The sequence below is a fragment of the Prionailurus viverrinus genome, unplaced genomic scaffold, assembly GCF_022837055.1.
Source record: "Prionailurus viverrinus isolate Anna unplaced genomic scaffold, UM_Priviv_1.0 scaffold_67, whole genome shotgun sequence".
In the NCBI taxonomy this organism is placed as follows: Eukaryota; Metazoa; Chordata; class Mammalia; order Carnivora; family Felidae; genus Prionailurus; species Prionailurus viverrinus.
The window spans coordinates 613086-637340 of record NW_025927629.1 but is presented as its reverse complement, the minus strand read 5'-3'; the positions used below and the strand labels follow the sequence as shown (position 1 = coordinate 637340).

The 24255-nt window shown below is 56.4% G+C and overlaps 1 protein-coding gene across 2 annotated transcripts; it reads right to left on the bottom strand.

Annotated features, from left to right (window-relative positions):
• Window positions 1-652: 652 nt before the first annotated feature.
• On the bottom strand, window positions 653-23092 carry LOC125159838 (tripartite motif-containing protein 26). 2 transcript variants are annotated; one of them, XM_047848505.1, is made up of 9 exons: window positions 22912-23092; window positions 18959-18989; window positions 12931-13398; window positions 12738-12833; window positions 11027-11257; window positions 8307-8329; window positions 7792-7907; window positions 6372-6404; window positions 653-6010 (listed from the first exon to the last, which is right to left on the bottom strand). In XM_047848505.1, exons 3-9 carry the CDS (start codon window positions 13366-13368, stop codon window positions 5328-5330), a joined length of 1620 nt encoding a protein of 539 aa, XP_047704461.1. In that variant the 5' UTR covers window positions 13369-13398; window positions 18959-18989; window positions 22912-23092; the 3' UTR covers window positions 653-5327. The 2 variants fall into 2 exon arrangements, with proteins under 2 accessions (XP_047704461.1, XP_047704460.1); XM_047848504.1 differs by lacking the exon at window positions 18959-18989 and having other exon boundaries at window positions 22912-23089.
• Between the last annotated feature and the right edge of the window lie 1163 nt (window positions 23093-24255).

Here is a 24255-nt window from a genome sequence, read left to right as displayed (position 1 = left end):
TTTTGTTTGTTTTGTCTTGAGAGAGAAAGACAGGGTGTAAGTGAGCGAGGGGTAGAGAGAGAAAGAGAGAGAGGGAGACAGAGAGTCTCACAAGGGGGGGGGGGAGAGAAAGTTGGGCTCACACATGGCTCCTGTTTTACCAGAAATGGGGCTCCAGCTCACCCAACGCAGGGCTCGAACTCACAAACTTGCAAGATCATGACCTGAGCGAAAGTCAGGTGCCCACTTAGCAGCACTGTTGTCACAGTGCGAGACTGGAAACAACACAGATGTGGGACAAAGCTGTGAATAATAGCATCATGTAGATGAAGGTGTGTTCCCAGTTAAAACTTTCCAAGGTCTTCTGTTGCTGGAAGGACAGAGGGACATTGATATGCTTTATTTTTTGTTAATTCAAGTATGCATGTAAAATTTTATAGATAAAGAGAAAGAAAATATGTAACTTCCAAACCAGGAGAGGAGAACAATGGAATAAAGAAAACTTAACCAACCCAACAAAGATAAAAAAAAAAAAAAAAAGTACAAAAAAAGATTAAAAATAATATACTGGGCAATGATAGTGATGGGAAAGTTGATGTAACTGTATTACTATCAGAGAAAACATACTTCAATGCAAGAAGTATTATTTGGTGCAAGAAACAGGGACACTACATTCTGGTAAAAGGAACAATTTATCTGGAAACAATTCTAAGCCCTAACACATCTAATAATTCATGGTCAGTTACAAAAAGAACTTAATAGCAGATTTTAAAACATATTTCTTTCAGTCACTGATACTCAAAGGCAAAAAAAATTGTAAAGATATATAGAATATTTGAGGCACAAAATAAGATTTTCAGAATAAAGATACAGTGTATTGGAATAACAAAATAAAGTTCATCTAACGATCACATGTGGAACCATAGACTTAACAGGAAACAGTCTTTTTGAACATTCATGGAACATTAGGAAAAGAGTGACCAGGACCTAGGTACCAAAGCCAGACATGAGTGTCATTGTCAGAGCAAAACATTGCATGCCTGCCCCCGCCCCACCCCCACCCCCCTATTTGTTTCAAACTTTTTTCCATGTCTAAGTTGTGACCTTCTCTTTCTGCCCTGTTCCCCTGCTCCTAACCTGTGGAATCCTCGTGCTAGGGCCTGGGGACCTCTCCTGCTTGTTCTGAGGGGGGTCTGGCCATGGGTGTCCACGGCAACATCACCATTCAGGGTGTGGGGCTGCAGGGAAGCCTCTAACCACGACCACGCGCTCTGTGCTCTGCTGTCATAGAGCTGATCTTGCCAATGTTAGTCGTAACAAGGCTTTCTTCCAGGGTTCCTCAGCTCCAGCTGTTAACGACTGCAGTCTGTAGAATCTGGTAACTTTTAGTCTGTACAGTGCCTGCTTTATTACATGATTTTCTTGCCAGACAATAACTGCTCAGGTAATAATAACTGAATAATCATGTTTTCTAAAAGTATAAATGCCTGAAAGGTTTATTTATTAATCCGAAGCATCTAACCTCTCCAGTTCCACCTGCTGCTTCGCTGGGCTCCTTCTCACCTGGCTAGCTGCTGCGTCCTTCCTCTGCCTGGCCCTCTGGCAGGTGCTGGGGCACCCCAGGGGCCAGCACGGCCCTCCCCCATGCTGACTTCACTCTCACCCAGGGGTCAGCTCACCCTAGGGTCAGCACGGCCCTCCCACGTGCTGACGTCACACTCACCCCAGGGGTCAGCACAGCCCCTCCCCAGTGCTGACTTCAGGCTCACATGGTCTGACATGAGTTGCCTCTGCTGACCTCTCCCTGCTCTCCAATATCACACTCCAGACACCCCATCTTCCTGTGCCCAGCTTGTCCCTGCCTTGTGACTCTGGCTGCTGCCATCCTAGAATTCCTTCTCGGAATTTGGATTTCAGCTTTAATGCCACCTTCTGAGAGAGGCGCTGACCATCTGGCTTACTACACATCCTCCTCCTATCTTAGGTCTCTGCAGGGTGCTAACTGCTGTTGTATTTTCTACTCTCACTCACTGCCCATTACCCTCCACTAGAATATCAACTCCATGCAGGGACTTTGTTTACTTTATTGCTATTGTAACCTAGACACATCCTGGCTTCTCACAGGCAGTCAGTAAACGAATTCAGGAGCTATACGAAGGCGGCAAAGAATAGACTTGAGAGAACAGAGAAACTGAAGGAGAGAAAAACCATCAAGAAATAATTCAGTAATGTTTCCCAGAACCGAAAGCTTATGAATTTCTAGAATGACAGGGTCCACTGAGTTAATTAGCACCATGGTGGGGGAAGGTTGGACACATACATCCTGATGTTTACAAATTCAAAAACTCGACTTACATGCCCCATTTCTCAGGAAGCTAGGGGGTGATGTTTCACCAGAAGGAAGTAAATGAAGAAGAGGGAAAAAATAGGATAAGAAAACGAAACCAAAGCCAGGGTTCCAATACGGCAGAGAAGGGAGAGCCAGGAGGCTGGGCACAGGTGAGGGGCACAGGTGAGGGGCAGCCGTCCCAGACTGAAGGTCAGGAGGCGGCAGAGACGGCACTGAGAAGAGAACCTGGGAGGTGAGCACCCTGAGGGACCCTGACTCCCAGCCAAGTCTTTGGGGTTCAGTTAGTACCAAGGATGTAGGAGATGAAGCAAAAGGGGAGAAAGGGGCAATTACAGCAGGGAAGACGAAGCCGCACAGGAAGGAAAAGCAGCCACGTTTGCCAGTGGTCCAGGTGTGAACTGCTTCCACAGACACCGGACTCAGCTGCCTGAGCTCAGGGTGGGTGGGGATGGGAGCCCAGAGCTCGACCCCCTCCCGCCGTGGGGGGTGGGAGGGCAGGCAGTGTTCTTTCTCCTTTGTGGGAACACGGAAGGTAGACTGGACCATATGTGTAGCTGCAGCTCACGTATAAAAACTACTTACAAAATAGAAAGGTTCCAGAGAACTTGCTGAGTAAGTACCCTGCTGCTAACTTTCTGTTCTAAGATGGTGTCACCCAGTATGCAGTTTTGTTTATGACTTTGCAAGGCCGTTTTATGCTGACACTTGCTCGTCTACAGATTATCCTGGGAGCATGACCCTTGTGAGACTCGGTAAAGCAACAATGACCTGAAGGCATTCATATTTTGTTCAAATGGAAATGTTCCCTATTTAATAGCTATGAGCTTTTAATTATACAATGATCACCTTAAAACATTTCAGAAACCTCATTATATAAAAATTCTTTCCAAGAAAGGAGAAAAGGCATTTTGAGAATTATGAAAATTTTCCATAAATAAAAGATTAGTAGAGTATAATTTCAGGGAACAATTCACATCAACCAACAAAATAAATTTTCAAGAATTTCAAGCATATGCTGGTGATTATTGTCTCTCAGGACTCAAATGCAGATTAACTGACCTTATTATAACTGATAACACACATTGTATGTCTATAATTGACACATTTTGCATATCTGTATTTGGAAAGAAAAGTAAAAAGAAAAATTAAATAAAAAGGGAGAACCTAAATGAGTCATAAACGAGATCTTGAAGGGGCTTTACCCCACTCTTCCGTTTCCACCTTTAATATGGCAGTTTAAAAAAATCAGAAAGAGGCCAGAACCAGAGAGTTGAATGTGTCACACAGCAGGACAGAGTCTCTGCTGTTTTTCCTTTGGGCACTGCTTATTTTCTGAGGAAAGATTCTGGGAGTGCCACCAATGTCACCTTCTCACGGCCCCATCATGCACTCTGCGGATGCTGGGGCTCAACCAAGGGCTGGCCCCGTGGGAAGGGAGGTAAGGGGGCTTTTGTCTGGGGGAGCAGAAATGACAGCACGTGTGCAACAGCGTGAGCAAGCAGTGTGTGCGCAAACAGCATGAGAGCAAAGTGTGTGCAGACAGCGTGTGAGCAAACAGCGTATGTGCAAAGAATGTGTGTGCAGACAACAGCGTGTGTGCCAACAGCCTGTGAACAAAGAGTGTGTGTACAGAGGACAGCGTTATGTGCAAAGAGTGTGTGAGCAGAGCTGCAGGTACACGTCCCAGAAGGGGTGGGGGAGCAAAGCCTGGGGCCACTTTCCGTGGAACCTCTCTGTAGCCAGACTAAGAAGGTCTGGGGGTATCTGAGTTATAATAAAATATGTGTAAACCCAGGCTGCTCATTCATCGAGTTTTTATTAAGCACCTACTATGTGCCCACACTGCAGGCGGTGCCGCAGGGAGTGCAGAGGAGAAGACACGGTCTCCACCCTCCAGGACCTTACAAACCTAGAGGCAGGATCAGGTGGATGTGTGACCCGGCAGCACGGGACACATGCACGGGGCAAGTCCCAGACAGTGTGGAGGCCAGTGGCTGGGCCTGGGCGTACGAGGCCAGGCTCTAACCTTCTCCTGACCCGAGGACCCAGTGACCTCTCCTGTGCCCACCACCGCCCTTCTCCCAGGAGAACAGACTGTGTGTGTGGAGTCAGGCGCGACACAGACTTCCTGCTTCGTAGCCTGCAGCAGACTTGTCCAGGCTGCCAGGGAGGGGACCGGATTCCAGGTGTGGCTTCAGCGGTATTTGCCCTGGTGCTTTCAGAGGACTGGTCAAGAGCAGGATATTCTGGACGCCCTGGACAATCTGCCTCCTGTGGCCACACCCACGGGTTATATTGATCACTGGTCACAAGTGGTGAACCAAAGCCACACGTACACAGATCCTTCCCCCAAGTCCACAGGTCCTCCAGGGGGTCCCGCCTTCTTCAATGCACACACATCAGACGCTCAGCTCTCTCCTGGAGAAGCATGGAGCCCATGCTGACCCCTGACTCCGCGGCACTCCAGGAGGCTTATTACGCAGCCCGGAAACCGTGGTGGGCTTTTGCCCTGTCCACTAGCGTGCGTGTGGGTGCTTGAGACTCTTGAGCTGGGGGGCAGTGCGGCTGTCTCAAGTGCTGGGGAACGCAGGCAGCAGAGAGGGTCTGGGCAAGCGGGAAGCATGTGGATTGGGCCTCACAGTCACCTGCTTTTTCCTAGGAAGAGTCAGCGTGGGATGCTGGACGGGGCAGCAAAACACTGCTTCTCCTCTAACTCAGCATGGAGAGTGCAGAGCTGGGTCAAAGGCAGTGGGCAGAAGAGGGGTCCCGTGGCCCTCGGGTTGGAAGTGTGCATGGGGAGCCCCGGGGGCTGGGGGAAGAGCCTGACTACAGCTGTATGGCACAGCAGCAGCACTGAGTGAGCCTCCACGGGCCCCGGCCATGGGGACGGGGGCCCACCTGCTCCAGGTGCGATGGCCAGACACCCCGTTCCCAGCACAGTCCAGGGCTCCCAGGGGAGGGGGGCATCCGGGGTCATGGGCTGGGGGTGGCATGGGGCTCAGGGTCTCAGCAGGAGGCGTGTCCCAGGCCACTTGAGCCACAGGAAGGGCACCAGGCGCCGGGTGAAGGTGGCCGTGAACGTGTAGATGAGCTCTTGTGACTCGGCGTTGGTGAAGGTCACGGTGCCCCCCTCGTAGTCCAGGGCGATGCCCACCCTCCGCGGCCGCAGCGCAGGGAAGAGCTCAGCCTCGGGGTCAGTATTGGCCCAGATGCCCGCAGACGAGAGGCGCAGGGCCCATACCCCGTCCTCTGGCCGCAGGGACACGTCTCCCTTCCTCTTCACAGAGTCTCTGGCCACCCCCACCATGCAGCTTTCCAGGACCTCCTCCCCCTCCTCCTCCTCCTCCTCCTCCTCCTCCCCCAAAGACTCTTCGTCCTCATCTGTCTCCCAGTCTTCGTACCCGTCCCCGTAGCCGGCCTCCTCCTCCTCCTCCTCCTCCTCCCCCTCCTCCTCCTCCTCCCCCTCCTCCTCCTCCTCGGACCAGCCCTCCCTGTCCACCTCCACCTCCCAGTACACCTTGCCCCAGGTGAAGCCCTTACTTCCCAGCACACCCGGCTCACAGTCAAACTGATGCGGGTGCAGGTAAGTGCTCTGGTACAGGCCGCTGTACGTCACACACTTCCAGTCCTCTGACAGCTGCAGGTACCCGCTGGCCGACTGCGGGTCCAAGGTGACACTCACTGCGGGGACAGCAGAACCAGGAGTCATTGGTAGGTGGGAGGCAGGTCTCCAGGGCTGCCCACTGAATAAGCCCAGGGGGACCAATCCCAGCTCAGGGGCATGCAGGACATGACCCGACAGCAGGGCCTGGGGCACACACGGCCTCTGGCCAGTTGCATGTCTTGCAGAGGAGGGTCAGACGATCAAGTACAGGCCTCTGTGGCTGATTACAGACACAACACGGGGGCTCAGACCAGCAGCTGGGAAATCTCGCTTCAAGAGGGAGGGGCCAGGGACAGCAGGGACCAGGGTGCCTCTCTGGGGGGAGGGCGTTCTTTTTCTCTACAGGAGGTGAACTGGGACAGCCCTTCGGACACTTACCCGTCTTGTATTCCAAGTCTCTAAGCAGCTTCCCTGGGGAGGAAAAACACAGCAGTGACCCTCGAGCCCCACACACGTATGGGCCTGTGTCCTACTAGGACAGGAATCATTTCCTGACAGGCCCCCATCCCTGAGACCCAAGAAGAGAAAACAACCAGCAGACCCAGGAGTAAGGCCGAACAAGGTGACAGCAAGGAGCTGATTCCACTCCTCCAAACAGAGCCCTGGCTCCGGACTCGATCCGCGACTCCCAGCTCCTGACCCCCCACCCCAGTGCCCTCCCTGCCCAGCTCCTGATCCCCACCCCAGTGCCCTCCCTGCCCAGCTCCTGATCCCCACCCCCGTGCCCTCCCTGCCTGGCTCCTCTCACCCCCGTGCCCTCCCTGCCTGGCTCCTGACTCTCACCCCCGTGCCCTCCCTGCCTGGCTCCCGACTCTCACCCCCGTGCCCTCCCTGCCTGGCTCCCGACTCTCACCCCCGTGCCCTCCCTGCCTGGCTCCCGACTCTCACCCCAGTGCCCTCCCTGTCCGGCTCCTGACTCTCATGCCAGTGCCCTCCCTGTCCGGCTCCCAACTCGATCCGCAACTCCCAGCTCCTGACCCCCCACCCTGTGCCCTCCCTGCCCAGCTCCTGATCCCCACCCCCGTGCCCTCCCTGCCTGGCTCCTCTCACCCCTGTGCCCTCCCTGCCTGGCTCCCGACTCTCACCCCCGTGCCCTCCCTGCCTGGCTCCCGACTCTCACCCCCGTGCCCTCCCTGCCTGGCTCCCGACTCTCACCCCCGTGCCCTCCCTGCCTGGCTCCCGACTCTCACCCCAGTGCCCTCCCTGTCTGGCTCCTGACTCTCACGCCAGTGCCCTCCCTGTCCGGCTCCTGACTCTCATGCCAGTGCCCTCCCTGTCCGGCTCCCAACTCGATCCGCAACTTCCAGCTCCTGACCCCCCACCCCGTGCCCTCTCTGCCCAGCTCCTGACCCCCACCCCAGTGCCCTCCCTGCCCAGCTCCTGAACCCCACCCCCGTGCCTTCCCTGCCCGGCTCCCGACTCGATTCACAACTCCCAGCTCCTGACCCCCCACCCCCATGCCCTCCCTGCCCGGCTCCTGACTCGATCCGCAACTCCCAGCTCCTGACCCCCCACCCCAGTGCCCTCCCTGCCCAGCTCCTGATCCCCACCCCCATGCCCTTCCTGCCCAGCTCCCAACTCGATTCACGACTCCTAGCTCCTGACCCCCCCATGCCAGTGCCCTCCCTGCCCGGCTCCTGACGCTCACCCCCGTGCCCTCCCTGCCTGGCTCCCGACTCGATTCGCGACTCCCAGCTCCTGACCCCCCACGCCAGTGCCCTCCCTGCCTGGCTTCTGACCCCCGACCTCAATGCCTCCCGGCCTGACTCCTACCCTAGTGCCCCACCCTGGCCCTCACCTTGGAACTCTCTTAGTCCTCGCTGCAGAGACAGCACTTTTTCTGAGAATTCTCCTGTCTTTTTTTTTACCACTCGAGCAATGGGTTTCCCAATCCAGAACTTCTTCCGCGGATACCTAGGGAAATGACACAGGGATGCTGTTACTTAGGTCCCCCTGCATTTCTTTCAATTCTCACAACAATTATGAAGCGGGAAGGACAGGTATGACCATCCCCACTCAAATGACAGAAAACCAGGGGCTCAGAGGCAGAGGGGACTGCCTGCAGCTGAACCAGGACTTGAGACCACCTACAGACTGGACATCCGTGCTGCTGTGCACTGGGCCCCTGGTCACCTGTCCTGTCTCCACCCAGCATAGCTGGGCCCACGCAGAACCCGCAAGCCTGCACTTCTCAAGGATGTGCTCTTGCTCCCCAGCAGGGAAGTGGTGGGAAGAGCCACAGCACACGGACACCATCAATTCAAACAGGTCAGGTTAGTAGAAGGGCAGGGGGGACACAGGGAGCTCTCTTACCTGTTCAAGAAGTCCCTGCTGTCCTGGAAGGAGAAAGCACAGCATCAGTGGGGCTCGATCAGACCCCACTCACAGGTCACAGGTCACAGGTCTGTTAGGAGCCAGGGCACCCATGCACAGTCCCTTCCCCATGGCTCTGGCACCCAGTGGCATGGCTGGGTCAAGAGGTTGTGGCTCATGATGTGTGTGGTGCCTCCTCCCCTTCTTCCTTTATTTTTGTTTTGTGTTTTTAGTTTTTAAAAAATGTTTATTTTTGAGAGAGAGCACGAGCAGGGGTGGGGCAGAGAGAGAGGGAGACACAGAATCCGAAGCAGGCTCCAGGCTCTGAGCAGTCAGCACAGAGCCCGATGCGGGGCTCGAACTCATGGACCTCAAGATCATGACCTGAGCTGAAGTTGGACGTTTAACCGACTGAGCCACCCAGGCACCCCCTGCCCCTATTTCCTTTGAAGAGCAGAAGCCCTGGGATCACAGTGGGCAGACTGCCACCCAGCAGACTACACTTCCCAGATGACTTTGTGGTCAGGCCTGGTCACATGACCAAGTGCAGCCAATGGGATGTGAAAGGAAGCAGAGAGGAAATTTTGGGGTGCTGTCCTAGCTGAGACCCACACCCCTTGAAGCAGGTGGAACCAGCAGGTAGAGGCACCCAGCCTCCAGGATAACCTCACGGTTGGCCGCCCGGTTCCTGGAAGAAGGGAAAGTGTTCTCTCTGAGCCAGGGTACTGGGTTTGACACTGCAGCTGCCCTAATGCCCCAGTCCTGCAGACTGGGGCAGAGGGGGCAACGGGGACACAGATGGGTACACAGACAGGACACTGATGGCAGGCAGGGGAGGCCGGGCCCTGTCCTTGAAGCGCTTGTCTAGAGACTAGCTGTGAGTGTCCAGTAAATCCTTCTAATCTGCCCCCCCCCTCCCCGACACATACACCACGGCCAGCTCAGAGAGGCCACGAATGCACCCGCGTGGCCAGCAGGTGTGCCAGCATGTGGGCACAGGGCCGCGGGTCCAGATTCATGGGGCAGAATCCTCAGCAGCACAGAGGCTGGCCAAGGCCATCTCTTCATACACCTGGAGGGCCTGCCTTGCTGTCTCTCCCTGAGGCTGCTGGCCCGGAACAGACAGCATTTTCCTGGAGGAGACCCTGGGGGCTCCACCGCAGACAAACAGGCCCAACTGCACACCAGCAAGTGAGACCATCCCAGGCCTCCTCCTGACTCGGGGAGGGGGAGGAAGATCAAGCACATCCTTCCAGAGGCCGCTGAACCCTGGTCAATGGGTGGGACTCCTCAAAGAGGCTCTGAGCCCTGATCAGGGAGGCGGGACACCTCAGAGAGGCTGTGAGCCTTGATCAGGGAGGGGGCACTCCTCGGAGAGGCTTGAGCCCTGATCAGGGAGGTGGGACTCCTCAGAGAGGCACTGAGCCCTGATCAGGGAGGGGGCACTCCTCAGACAGGCTCAGGAGCAGGGAGTCACAGAGTTGTTTCAGGTCAGGACTCTCCCCCTGACAGCATCCAAGCTGCCTCCTCCAGGAAGTGCTCCAGAGGCTCCCTGCCTGCTCTCTGACTTTTCCTCTGGGGGTAACTACAGTTGCAGAAAAAACCTCACCCATCTCAGTCTCCTTCCCCAGCTGCCCATATCCTCTAGTCCTTCAGGTGCCTGAGAGGAGCTGCCATTCAGCTCGTGCTCAGCCCCCCACCCAGGCTGCGTCTGCTCCAAACCACAAGAATCAGCCCCCACTGGACTGGCTAGCAGGCAGACTTGTGAACGATAGAGTTGAGGACAGGAGCAGTCATGGAAAGAGCAATGACCTTCCCTTCCACTTCTACAGCACTTTCTAAAATTCTTACAGTTTTTTTGGTAGAAAATTTGCTTTTTGAAGTGACAGCATATGCCAGTCATGTCATCTTACACTCACCTGACTGCTGGAATACGTGGAGGCAGTGGGGTTATCTTGCTCACGTCTCGGGAGAGAAAACCCAGGCCTTAGAATCAGTGAGTGTCTCAGGTACCCCAGGTAAGCGGTAGGGCAGAGACCCAGTGGTGAGTGTCCCAGGTCCCGCAGGTGAGCAGTGGGGCAGAGACCTAGTGGTGAGTGTCCCAGGTCCCGCAGGTGAGCGGTGGGTCAGAGACCCAGTGGTGAGTGTCCCAGGTCCCGCAGGTGAGCGGTGGGGTAGGGACCTAGTGGGTGCGTATCCCCAGGTCCCCCAGGTGAGCGGTGGGGCAGAGACCTAGTGGGTGAGTGTCCCCAGGTCCCCCAGGTGAGCGGTGGGGCAGAGACCTAGTTGGTGCGTGTCCCCAGGTCCCCCAGGTGAGCGGTGGGGCAGAGACCTAGTGGTGAGTGTCCCCAGGACCCGCAGGTGAGCGGTGGGGCAGAGACCTAGTGGGTGCGTGTCCCCAGGTCCTGCAGGTGAGCGGTGGGGCAGAGACCTAGTGGGTGCGTGTCCCCAGGTCCCGCAGGTGAGCGGTGGGGCAGAGACCTAGTGGGTGCGTGTCCCCAGGTCCCCCAGGTGAGTGGTGGGGCAGAGACCCAGTGGTGAGTGCCCCAGGTCCTGCAGGTGAGTGGTGGGGCAGAGACCTAGTGGTGAGTGTCCCTAGGTCCCCCAGGTGAGCGGTGGGGCAGAGACCCAGTGGTGAGTGTCCCAGGTCCCGCAGGTGAGCGGTGGGGTAGGGACCCAGCGCCCTGGCCTCCCGCCCCTACCCTGGGAAGGTTGCTCACCTGCATGAGCTCTGCTGCTGGCTGCTGGGCCTTGCCCTCCAGCTCAGAGATGAGCAGCGCTAGCCGGGCCAGCTCCGAGACACCCTTGGTCTTGTACTTCTCTCTACCCTCCGTGAGCTCCTGCTCCAGTTTCGCCAGTTGGTCCAGCAAGTGCCGCTCCCGCTCCCTCAGGAACTGGTGGCTCTGCTCAAACTCAGCCACTATGTCTTGCCTCTGGTCCTGTAGCTTCTTCTGCAGGCACAAGAAAGGGAGAAGGGCATGACTCCTCTGCTGTGGAGTGGAGAATCCCCGCAGGCTCTGCTCCTGCCCCCATCCAGGCCCCCCCCCCCCCCCCCCAGCTTATGTCTGACGTACAAAATATGTCCCGGAGCTCTGCCTCATTGGACTATTCCCTCAGTGAAACCATGGAATATCTGTGTTCAGGGACCGTGTCCTCTCCTGCCTCCACATCTCCCTGCTTAGTGCAGGCTGGAGTCTGGCCAGAGTTAGAACCCCTGTTGACTGATGTCCATGCACAGTGAGGGCACAGGGGCTCCTTGGACTTGGGCCAGCTCCTGCCTCACTCTTCTCCCCCAGGGTCTCATCATTCGCTGTGGGGCCTCCATATCCCTGCAGCACACAGCTCCCTGACACTGACGCTCCCCCAGGAACCTGGAACATGTCCTCCTGACCTGTTCCTAATCATGCACGTGCTGTGCTGCTTCTGCATTGACTGTGGGCGACGGTCCTGGGACAGGACTCAGCATCCACAGTGTTCTCAGAGCCGCTCAGGCCGTCCCTGGCCTCCTCCCTCTTCCCAAACCCTCTGGCTCCCCTCCACCGTCAGAATCTCATCTCCCTCCCCCTCTGACAGGAAGGACTCAGCCAGGACCTCGTTGGTCCCTTACACTCTGGCCATCCCTAGCACAACAGCGGCAGCTGCCAGACGGGACCCACAACTATGGTGAGTCACACAGAAGGAACCTTAGCTGACACAGGGCCACCATTCCTGCAGCAGATGAGGACGCTAGCCCAAAGCCACCCTCCCGGCACAGCCTCCACTGTTCACCCTCCCCTGCTCACCCTCCCCTGCTTAGCCTCTGAACAGGGCCTCCCCTGCTCAGCCTTCCCAGCACAGCCTCCCCTGCTCAGCCTCTCCTGTTTGGCCTCCACTGCTCAGCCTCCCAGGCAGGGTCTCTACTACTCAGCCTCCCAGCACAGCCTCTCCTGCTTGGCTACCACTGCTCAGCCTCCCCTGCTCAGCCTTCCAGCACAGCTTTCCCTGGTCAGCCTCCTGGCAGGGCCTCCCCTGCTTGGCCTCTACTGCTCAGCCTCCCAGCAGAGTCTCCCCTGCTCAGCCTCCCAGCACAGCCTCTCCTGCTCGGCCTCCACTGCTCAGCCTCCCCTGCTCGGCCTCCCGGCAGAGCCTCCCCTGCTCGGCCTCCCGGCAGAGCCTCCCCTGCTCGGCCTCCCGGCACAGCCTCCCCTGCTCGGCCTCCCGGCAGAGCCTCCCCTGCTCGGCCTCCCGGCAGAGCCTCCCCTGCTCGGCCTCCCGGCAGAGCCTCCCCTGCTCGGCCTCCCGGCACAGCCTCTCCTGCTTGGCCTCTACTGCTCAGCCTCCCAGCAGGGTCTTCCCTGCTCGGCCTCCCGGCACAGCCTCCCCTGCACGGCCTCCCAGCTCCCCCTCCGCACAGCCAGCTGCCTCAGGCTTTGTGCTGACAGCCTCACTTACCAGGGCGGTGAGGATGTCGGCTTCTCCCTTTGCCTGAAAGCCCTGAATCTTGTCTCTGTCTCTCCTGAGGGTGCTCAGGTGGTTCAGGATCTTCTCCTGTGGGGAGACGGGCGGTGGGGACAGGTGGGTGCTCCGGGTTGGGGAGGGAGGTGGGGCTGCGGGGCGTGTGGGGGGAGGGGCGTGGAGGGCTCACCCTGTGGGGCTGGGCAGCCTTCTCCACGAGGACGGCCGAGTGGGGCCGGTGCTCCCGAGACTCGCGGCACATGACGCACAGAAGCTTGCCGTCGTCCTGGCAGTAATAGTGCAGCTTCTCGCGGTGCCGCTCGCACAGCCTGCTGTCCGCCTGCTCCCGGGCCCCCTCTCCGGGCTGCCTGTCCTTGTCCACCTGCAGCCGCTCGATGTTCTCCACCAGGCTGGCCAGCTGCCACACGGGCCGGATACTCTCCTTCCTGAAGGGCTTCTTGCAGAGTGGGCAGACGGGCCGGCCGCCCGGGGCCGGGCGCACGTCGCTGGTGCAGACGCGGCAGAACACGTGGCCACAGTCGATGGTAACGGGGTCCCGCAGGTAGTCCAGGCAGATGGAGCAGGTCACCTCCTCCTCCAGGCTGCGCAGTGGGGCCGACGTGGCCATGGCGTCCTCGGCTCACGGGGGCTTCTTTGCCTTGGGGACCAGACACGGTGTCAAGAGTGGGCGGGGCTGGGGCGCAGAGTGGCAGCCCACACTGCTGGGGACATTCAGCAGAGGCTTACCAGAGCCCACAGCATGCGGGCGAGAGGACCTCACCCACCCTCCAGGCCAGCCCCACATCGTGCACATGAGGAAAGGGAGGCCCAGAGAGGGCACTCTGGTGGGCTGGGGAGCACAGCACCAGCAGCCCAGGCCATGCTGCTGGGGCAGCGCTCCGGCCTAAGACCCTCTCCATCCCTTAGTGTTAGGAAAGTGCTCTGACATACCGAGTGCGACAGAGTAAGACGCGTGTTAACTATGTGGTGGAAGTGTGTTGTAACACACAGAGGCCTGTGGTGTCTCCGGTGTGCACGGTGCTCCCTCAGCTGTGCACCGGCTGCACAACCATTCCCTAATACCTTTCTTGCTTGTAGCATCCCGTGAGCTCACGGGAAAGAACAGACGTCTGTGTCTGGGGTGTCAGCGAGGCTGCGATAGACCCTGGGAACTGCTGGTCCCTCACCAAGAGGAAGCTGGCCGGTGCCGGGCTCTGGCAAGGGGCACCGTTACTGTTACTGCTGCTGAGGACGGAATGTGCTGTCCTTGGGGCTGGGACGTACGGCTGCAGCTTGCTTTGAGAACAGCAGACAGCAGGGAGCTTGGTGACAGCACCACCTGCGCACCTGACCATGGTCACAGCCAGGCCCCATGCCGACACTACATGAAAATGCCCACACATGTAGCAGATGCATGAGGCTGTCCGGGGGTAACAGAAGACCACCACGTTGCAACCCGCATTATCAGTGGATGCTACAAGCAAGAAAGGTATTAGGGAACACGGTAAGTCCCATGGTGCTGAAGGCCCTCCCGGTGGATGACCTCCCAATGTGCCCTGATGAGGGGAGGATCTGGTGATCACCCCAAGCAGTGACCAAACCCAGCATCGCTCAGAGAGGTACAGACTGGCACTGGCTTCCCAGTATGGCACCATATGGAACACTCGACATCCCCTGTGAAGGAATCCTGCCAAAAATGTTTGACCTGAAAGGATCTGATGAAGCCTGTAGACCTAGCTTCCAACATACAGAAAAGATGAGGGACAGAGAAATGAGCTAACCCACAGGATGAGGAAACAATCAGATAAACTCAGACTAAACCACAGTATTAGGAAACAATCAGATAAATTCAGAATATAGGACCTTCCACAGGACAACTGGCCCAGCCTTTAAATCAGTCAATGTCATGGGGAAAAAAACAAAAAACAAAAAACTGTTCTTGACGTAGACCGAAGAGAAATAACAGCCAAATGCAAATACCTTGACTGGATCCTGTTTGTTTGTTAAAAAAAAAAATTTTTTTTTTAACATTTATTTATTTTTGAGAGACAGAGAGAGACAGAGTGTGAATGTGGGGATGGGGGGGGGGGGGAGCAGAGAGAGAGGGAGACCCAGAAGCAGAAGCAGGCTCCAGGCTCTGAGCTGTCAGCACAGAGCCCGATGTGAGGCTCGAATCCACAAACCATGAGATCGTGACCTGAGGCGAAGTCTCAAACCCACAGACCGTGAGATCATGACTTGGGGTGCAGTCAGACGCTTAACCGACTGAGCCTCCTAGGCACCTGTTTTGTTTTGTTTTTTTTTTAATGCTACAAAAATAGTTTTGGGACAACTAGAGGAACTCTGACAAAACACAGTACTAGGGGCACCTGGGTGGCTCAGCCGGTTAAGTGACTGACTCTTGAAGTCGGCTCAGGGCATGATCTCATGGTTCATGGGTTTGAGCCCTGGGTCAGGCTCTGAGCTGACAGCATGGAGCCTGCTTGGAATTCTCTCTCTCTCCTTTTCTCTCTGTCCCTTCCCCATTTGTGCTCTCTCTCTCTCTCTCAAAATAAATAAACATTAAAAAAAGCCTGGGTTCTGGATCATAAAAAATCATCATTAATTTTTAACAGTGTTTACTGAGGTGATGAAGGGGAACATCCACGTTTAGGTGATTCATCCTGCCGTATTTGGGGCTAAGGACTATCACTTTTAAATGGTTCAACAAAACATCATACAAAGTTAGAACCATTTCCTGAGGAGGGCGTTCTGGTTTTCTATCACTTTTAAAGGAATGCGTACAAGGGTCTGGAATGACCAAGGCCGCTGCCCCCTTGTGGATGCTCAGTGTGGGCACACAGGCGGTGGGCCCGGGGAAACCAAAGGTGACGTGAATTGTGTGAACCCCATGTCTGTGAGCCTGGCCTGAGCAGGCAATTGAGGCTCGGTGTCTCCATGCACCGTCCCACACCCGGTTACACGGATTCCATCCCAAACACACAGCTCACGCTGCCGGTTGCACACACGACTGGATGTGTAAACTGGTCAGTCCAACAACCAAGGGTCACGTCTGGGGCCCCAGAGGCGGGTGACCAGCTTCTCCGGACACTCTTCTGGGAAACTGAGGCTCAGTGAGGTCAAGCAGTGTGCCCAGGGGCACAGGGCTACGGCGGCTCGACTGGCTCCTCCTCCTCGGCTGGCTCTCTGGGAAACGCCAGGAGCTCAGGTGAGGCCATCCACATGGAAGCGCTTTGTGAGCTGCCCAGTGTGTGCACTGACCAAAAGCACAGCAGCTCAGATTCGGAGAGGGCTCCAGTGCAGGAGCCTTGGCAGGCTGGACCTGCTCACGCCAGCGAGACTCTGCCCTTTGTCTTGTGCAATGCCTCTGGAACATTCTATGCCATTGGATTCCACAGTATGGAGGGGCAATGGTCCTGCTCTGGGGCAGAAGGAACCACGGAAAGAGCTGGAAACCCTTCCAGGCCATACCATCCACCCAGTCCCCATTACCCTCAGTGAGAATTCTGACACTTGAGATCATTTCGTGGCCTGCCTGGTACCAGCGGCCACGCACCACTGCTCTGGGGTGGCAGGCACACCCCTCGCTCTGCCCCTGCCCTGGCCCAACTGCCCCTTGTTTCTTCATGGAAACTGTCTTCCGCCCCCGCAGGTCCTAACTTCCCCTTCAGCTGTCTGTAGTTCAGCTGCCCCACACTGTCCTCCCTGCCTCCCGCTGCCTTGGGCTCCCGGATGCCACTGAAAGGGACCTGTAAGGCACCGAGTCCCAGCTGTGGGCTTCACGGCCCAGAGCTGCCAGTGGCCTCCAGACTGCTTGCCAAGCCCACGCGTGGGGTGTAAACAGGAGCCCCTTCTTGCTGGTAATCACAAAGCACTCAGCTGATGGCTCTCCATTCCCCATGAGAATCCCATTTAAGGGCTCCTGGGGCCCCAGGCTAAGCCCCAATTCTTCATCCGAAATAAGCAAAATCTCCTAGAAGTAAACACCTGTGATGCCTTATAAATCTAGAGACGACAGAATTCAGGGCAAAACCCAAGTGATCTGGATCTGGCTGCAGAGAAGTGGCCGCATCTTGGCTGACGATGGAACTCTCAGGTCCTGCAGCCCTGGCTGTGGCTGGCGGGTGGGCCACAGCGTTGGGGGACACAGGTTGTGTGGCCAGTGTACTCCTGAGGTCACACGTGGGCTACTGTCCCCACAGGACCGGCGTCTGTGGTGTTCTGACACGCAGTGGGGCTGGGCCGAGTTGCGCTATGAGCAGTGGAAACCCCAGGGCTCAGGGGCTGTGGCAGCCATGGTGGTGGATGGGACAGGCTTTGACGTGCCACTGCAGGCGGTAGGTAGCAGGCTGTCACGCTTCCCCCATGTCCCGGACACCTGCTACGTGCCAGGCACCGAGGATACGGCACAGGACAAACGTGGCAAAGTCCCTGCCCTCCCAGAGCTCCAACCAAGTGATGCACGTGCGTGACCCTTGGGAAGCTGAGACTGGAGCTGATTGATACACAGCCCTCCAGGGTTTCCCAACACCTCCTGCCTCCGCTGCCTGTGTTCTGGTCCCCCAGGCCGGCCTCCCGTCCAGCACGCACATTCCACCGCATGTTCAGATGCAGGTGTGCCCACGCGACCAGCCCGGTTAGCACCCTTCGGTGGCTTTCTTCTGGTGCCCCAGGGATCAAGTCAAAACCCCTTCCAGTCCTCCCTGAGGCCAAGGAACCGAGGCCCAGCCCTTGTCTGCAGTCTCATTTCCTGCCACCCCCACCCTAACCCAACCGCATAGCCAACTCAAAACCCTCTCCATGTCCCCCAAAATGCTATGCTCCCTCCTGCCTGAGCCCTTAGAAAATGCTACTCTCTCTGCATTGAACACTATTCCTTTCCCGCTTAGCTGAATGCCACCTCCTGTGGCCATTCTTTCCTGACCAGACAGACTGAGACCACAGGCTCTTTCCCTTACAAAGCCTGAGAGCGTCCCACGCTGTGCCCTGCACTTCTTTGCAGTGCTGAGTCCTGGCTAATGAGCCTCATTACATCTGGACAGAGACTGTCTGCCTTATGCCCAGAATCCAGCCCAGTGCCAGCACCTCCTAGCCAGGAGGTGAAGAAGCACAGGCACAGGGCATCTGATGCGCACAGATGCTTCCCACATGTCTGTACAAGGGCAAGCAATCGCAGCCACCTGTCCTTTCCCCTCCGCCCAGACGGCGAAGTAGCAGAGGGAGACAGGGGTGATTTCTCCACATTCTCCACAGCAAGACCAGCAAGACCACATCACCAGCACCCTCCTGTCACGGTGCCTGGGTCTGGCTGCAGGGATGCAGACACTGGGGGAGGAGGGAGAGCCACGTCTGGGGAGACAGACACCGTGGCATATGTGACACAGGTGACAAATCACTCCCCTCTCATCCTACAGCTGGTACCTCTTCTTGCAGGGGTGGGTATCATCAGCATGTTTGTAAGGTGCATTCATGTGATTGTGAGCTGAGGTCATTCATGTTCATTGCTTTTTGACACTATATCTCTACCTCTGACGAACAGGCACACCTTGGAGATTTGGGGGTTCAGTCATACACTCCCACAGTAAAGTGAAGATCACAATAAAGCAAGTCAAAGCAATCGTTTTGTTCTCCGGTGCATGAAAAAGTTGTGTTTAATAAGTCATACAGAGAAAGACAGATACCATATGTTTTCACTCTTATGTGGATCCTGAGAAACTTAACAGAAGACCAGGGGGGAGGGGAAGGGAAAAAAAAAGTTAGAGAGGGAGAGTGTTAAACCATAAGAGACTCTTAAAAACTGAGAACAAACTGAGGGTTGATGGGAGGTGGGAGGGAGGGAAGGGTGGGTGATGGGTATTGAGGAGGGCACCTGTTGGGAGAAGCACTGGGTGTTGTATGGAAACCAATTTGACAATAAATTTCCTATTAAAAAAAAAAGTTGTGTTTACACTATACTGTTGTTTATGAGGTGTGCAGTCACATTATGTCTAAGAAGCAACGTACATTCCCTAATTAAAAATACCGTATGTAAACAATTCCAACTGTTGTCTGAGCTTTCAGGGTAAGTGTCCCCGCTGGTCACAGATCACCATAACAACTGTAATCATAATGCAAAGGTTGGAAATACTGTGAGGATTGCCAAAATGTGATGCCAACATACGACGCAAGAAAAGGCCGATGGGAAGTGGCACTAAGAGCCTTGCCTGATGTGGGCTTACCTCAAACTTTCCGTTTGTGATAATGCAGTATCTGCAAATGCAAAGAAAACAGGTATGCATGTAGTCTGCTTCTGATGGCCACCTGGACCGTTTCCTGCTCGGGACAGTTACAAACACGGTTCTGTGAACGTTTCTGCACCCGTGTCCTGGTACACACAAGCAAGCAAACACATCCTTAAGCAGATCAAGCCACACTGTTTCCACACTGACTGTACCACTGTATGCTGCCACCAGCAGGCTACAGGCATCCATGCTGCCCCACGGCCCTGTCAACACCGGGTACTATCAGCTTCTAAACTGTTGCCAGTGTGGAGGATGGGAAACAGGATGTGTGCATATATGTGCGTGATGTGTGCATATGTGTGTGATATGTGTATATATGCGAGTGACGCTCAAGGCAGAGGGAGGAAGCAAGACGGAGCGCAAGGGAAGCAGCATGAGAGAGGCCGAGCACTGGCTGAGGAGTCCCACCGCAGCAGATGAGAGCAGACGACGGCACGGTGCTCCCTGGTCCCGGCGGTAAGTGCTGCAAGAGCTCGGTCTTTGGGCGAGCGGTCCCCCTAACTTCCATTCTTCCTTCCTTTGCTAACTCTTCCCAGTTCCCTTCTGGGGATTATGTGCTTAGGGCAGAGCTCTCCCTCAGCTCAAGGGTGGAGCGAGAGAGTGCATGTGATGCCGCCTTGGCCACGGTGCCTGCTTCAGAGGTGAGAACATGACTCAAGGACTGATAGTCACAAGGAGACCTAGTTTAGATGGGGAAAAGATTCTGTGGTTTCTCGAGAACGTGCAAGAGGTGAGGTCATATGGTTTGGAGCTACATGAGCAATTTTGCTAAGCCTGTTTGAGAGTGAAGCCAACCCAGAGAGGAGGTATGAGAAACTGGTTCCTGATGACATCCTGTAAAACCCTGTATCAAGCTGTGCCTGAAGCCAGATTGACCCTTGAGTTCTGCCATCACGTGAGCCAATAAATGCCCTTTATGCCCAGCCAGATTGGACTTGTGTGTCATTTGGAAAAAAAAAAAAAGGAATCCTGACTGATACAGCACAGGAAGTTGCTGAAGGTTACTAGGCTGAACTGTACAAAGCATTTGTGAAGAAAAAAAAGAACAACCAAAAAAACAGCCTATTCATCCAGAGAAGGGCAGACACTGGGCAGCAGTTCCCTCTCTGGCCCCACAGGTGGAATACAACCTGCCAGGACAGCCAGGTCTCCAGCCTGCTCTGGCCCACCACGGCCCTTTCCCACGGCTCCTGGATGGTGCGAGGAAACACCATCAAAACCTTCTTTCACCCCGGGCTGTCCTTCTAACCAAAGCCGACAGTGAGGACTCCTGGGTCAGCACGCAAACCGGGATTTTCACCCAGCTGCAGTCACTCAGATGTAGAGCTTGCGGCTACATTCTTGACCTCTACACAGCTCGGTATCACCAGGAAGACATGGGGGTCGGGGGGGGGGACATCCAGGCCTCTCACAGGGCAAACTGAAAGAGACGTTGGCCGAGCACAGCAGCATATCTGATGTGCCACACAAAGTCATGGCCGTTAACAGGAGCAAGCAACACAGAATAAGCACAGATGAAAGATGGAGGCCAGGCGTCCCCTGTGCTGGTTTTCCACAATTTGGCTATCAGGCAGGAAAGAGCCAGTGACGGGTTAGTGAGATGGAGATATCCTGACTGTTCGCTTCCCAGACGACGGAGGGATCTGAGCAACTGGTGAGTGATTTACAACTTTCCGTCAAATTTCAGATGCCCATGGCATCACATTTCAGTCTCTCAAGTGTGATCAGCAGCACATCCTGATTCAGCTGGCAGGATGTGTGTTCTGTGTGGAACATACCTAAACTGACGGCACTGACGATTTGGTGGAACGTAGCAGATGTCCTACAAAGGGCCACCAGGGCCATCCTAACACAGCTCTCGACCTGGGGCTCTCCCGCACTGCATGGCAAACAAAGCCTCCTGCAAGCTGGCCCCCTGCCCTGAGCCAGGAACACAGCTGTGTCCTCAGGGCCCCTGCTCCCCACCCCTGGTCCTTGTACCCACTCTTGTCTCTGCTCCTGCTCATCCCTGAGGACTTGACACAGGCCAGCCCCTCGTGAGACCTTCCCCGTGCTCAGAGCTTAATGGCTCTGCCCAAGGACCACTCCTCGCTGACCCTCTCAGCTCCAGCACTGGGCAGGCAGGAGGTCTGTCAACTGTCTCCCGAGCACCATCCTCTTCATGCTCCCCCCACACTTGCCCGCCCCTCCCTCCCCCTCAGATGAGACGCTCTGACCACAAACACTTCCCAGATTGCTCCTCGCCTCCCTCGACACACACCGGCTTGGGGGGAAGGTCAACCTTTCATGTCTACCGATCTGGCAGGTGGTACTTCCTCCTGGATGCCACTCAAATTAAGCCTTTATTTTCCAAAACCATTATCTTTCCATTCTCCATCTTTTCTGTTCTGATCCTGGGGCCTAAGGCTGAAGTTGCCCCAAGAAACCTCAGCTTGGACTACGGACTTCCTTCTGCGGTTTGCAGGGTTTTCTGGGGTGGTCAGCCCTTGTCTGAGACCAGTCTGTCGCTCCCTTGCAGGGAAGTGACATCTAAGAAGTCATTCACTGCTCCTGGGCCTCAGTTTCCTTACCTCTTCATGAGGAGAATAATAATGTCTTGTCAAGTTCACTGCACTGTGTGAAGTTCAAGTGAAGCCACATAAAGTGCTTTCAACAGCAAGACGCTCTATAAACACATGCTAGCAAGGACACAGGAGCCAACTTGACAGGGCACCCAAAAGCCAAAGCTGCAACAATTTGAGCATCAAAATAAAGCAGTATTGGATTATAACCCAAAGTATAAAACAAATATCCACGAGTCCATGCTGATACAAATAAATGACTGAGTTAATAAATAAGGAACACGAGAGACTAAACTCCCCTGCAGAATTCCAAGTAATATATGTAGATACTTGTCCTCAGGGAGGAGGAGCACGCCCCCCTCCTTGGAAGTGGGCTGCACACAGTTGCTCATTGCCAGAGAGTTCAGTATGAAATGTAGTAGAGTGACTTTACACCTGAGAGGCCTGGCTATATGATGCCAACGGGTCACAATCAACAGCACGTCATACATCGTGTTGACACTGTGGGCGGCCTTCCTCTGGGGTCCTCCACCCAATCACCTGCAGCTGGTCTTAGGAGAAACACATCACAGGGATTCCAGTGGAGGGGCGCCCAGAACACAGATCACCGGGAGGCAGTGAAACTGTCAACATCATCACAAACAAGTCTGAGAAACTGCCACAGCCAAGGGGGCTTAGGGAGCCATGCTGACCAAATGTCACCTCGTGACCTGGATGGGATCATGACACAGAACAAGTGCTTAGGTGAAAACTCAGTCACTCGGAGTAACTATGGACTCTGGCCAATAAGGTATCAATATTGGTTCATCAGCAGTAACAAATGTGCCACATGTAAGATGTTAATAGACGGGGAGAAAGGGTTAGGACCCGTGGGAAGTCACAAACGGGCGCACAGGCGGAGCGTGCAGTGTCACAATCCGGGGCGCACACGGGGAGCTTGCGGTGTCACAAGCCGGGGCGTACACGCAGAGCGTGCGGTGTCACACACAACCCGGGGCGCACCGGGAATCTGGAAGCGCCTGCCCCCCCCCCCCCCCCCCCCCCCCCGCCACTTGCTCCTCCAGGATGAACTGACACAGCCTGTTCTCTGAGGCGAACGAGGCATGAAGTCAACCGGGCAGCGCGAACCGGCTGCAGGATGGAGTGAACGTGTAGCTCCAAGCCCGGCGCCTAACCTGGTTCATTCCGACTAAACCCTCCCCCGCCTGGCGGACGAGCAGACGTAAGCAGCCTCGACGCGGGCCCCGGGCCACCTGCCGGCTCCAAGAGGGCCGGGGAGGGCAGTGGCCCCGCACTCAGGCGCACCGCCCCCCCTCCCCGCCGACTCACCCCACCGCCGATCTCCACGCCGCGAGCCCCGGGCCGGGGGCGCTGCTCTCGCTCGGCGGACGGTTCCGGATCGCGATCCCCGCGCGTCCCCGCCGCGCGGTCTCCGGGATCCGCCGGGCGCGGCTCCGAGATTTCTCGGATCAGCGCCCGGATTGGCTGCTGCCAAACTCCGCCTCCCAATGGGAGCCCGCAGCTCTGCTACGTCACTGATCACTGGGCAAATCCGCGGGTCTCTGCAGGGGGCGGGGCATCGGCGGCCCAGCCCGGCGGGGGAGGGGAAAGCCTGCGCCCGGGCGGAGCCCAGGTACGCGGGGCGCGCTCCCGGCGGCGGGATGGCTGGACCCGGTTCCGAAACCTGGGGGCTGGTTTGCAGGATTCCGACTGGATCCCTTGTCTCCCCCTGCGCTGGGTCGGCGTCGGAGGGGGCTCTGCGGCGGGGTGGCGCGCACCAGGCGCTCGGCCTCAACTAGGCCTCCTCGCCCCCAACGTGGCCTAAATTCGCCTCCGGAACCCGGAAGGCCCTTAGCAAGCACAGACTTAATGGGCGCTGTTTACAAAAATTAACTGCTGTTTTCGAAGCGCCTGCGACGAGTGAGGGGCCGTACACAGAATACCCTTGAACAGGACGGCGTTACTGTTCCCACTGGACAGAAGGGAACACCGAGTTTCCCAGAGCTCGGGTGCCCGGGCCCCGCTCAGGGCGGCTGTCTTCCTCCTCGGGGCTGGATGCGGGCCGGTGGGGAGGGTCCGTGGCGGCTCCGGCGCGTGCGCCCAGGCTCCGCGCCAGCCGCCAACGTGTCTCCGCCTCTAAGGGCGCCGGAAGGTCAGGGTAGGGGTAAGAGGGTGGCTGGCGGGGTCCTAAACCCTAGCACCTGCCCGCCCCTGGCCCTCTCGCGGTGGGCCATTCAGACCTACGCGCCCTTGTTTCTCGACCTCCGTGTGCGCCCCCACCCCCACCCCCACGCCAGGCAGTCTTCTCTCCCTTTCTGCCGCGGTGCCACTCGAAGCCCCTCTCTGGGGTGGAGGGGTGTTGTCCTCACCCTCTGAACAGGACGCAGGCCGGCCTGGGCTCTGGGTGTGGTCTCAGCACAGCCTGGAAACTGCTGCCACCTGGTCTTGTGGTGGGTGTTGTGGGAGAAAGCGTACGTAAAATGCTCCTTAAGTGATTCCGTGCTACTGGTGTGTCCTCTCCCTGTCCCTGACCCTTGCCCCACTCAGAGGCCATTCTGTAGCCATAGAGGTCCCCTGCCCGGCTTCAAATTATATGATACCTTCCCTGCCCACTTAGAGATGCAGGAAGACCCTACTTATCTCTCTGAGCCACTTCTGTCTCTGTCCCTGCGC

Coding starts and splice junctions, on each gene's coding strand:
- LOC125159838 (XM_047848505.1), bottom strand. CDS start 13,368: ATGGCCACGTCGGCCCCACTGCGCAGCCTGGAGGAGGAGGTGACCTGC. Junction 7,908..8,306: donor AGCAGGGACTTCTTGAACAG/GTAAGAGAGCTC, acceptor TCATTTCCCTAG/GTATCCGCGGAAGAAGTTCT. Junction 6,405..7,791: donor AGGACTAAGAGAGTTCCAAG/GTGAGGGCCAGG, acceptor TTTCCTCCCCAG/GGAAGCTGCTTAGAGACTTG.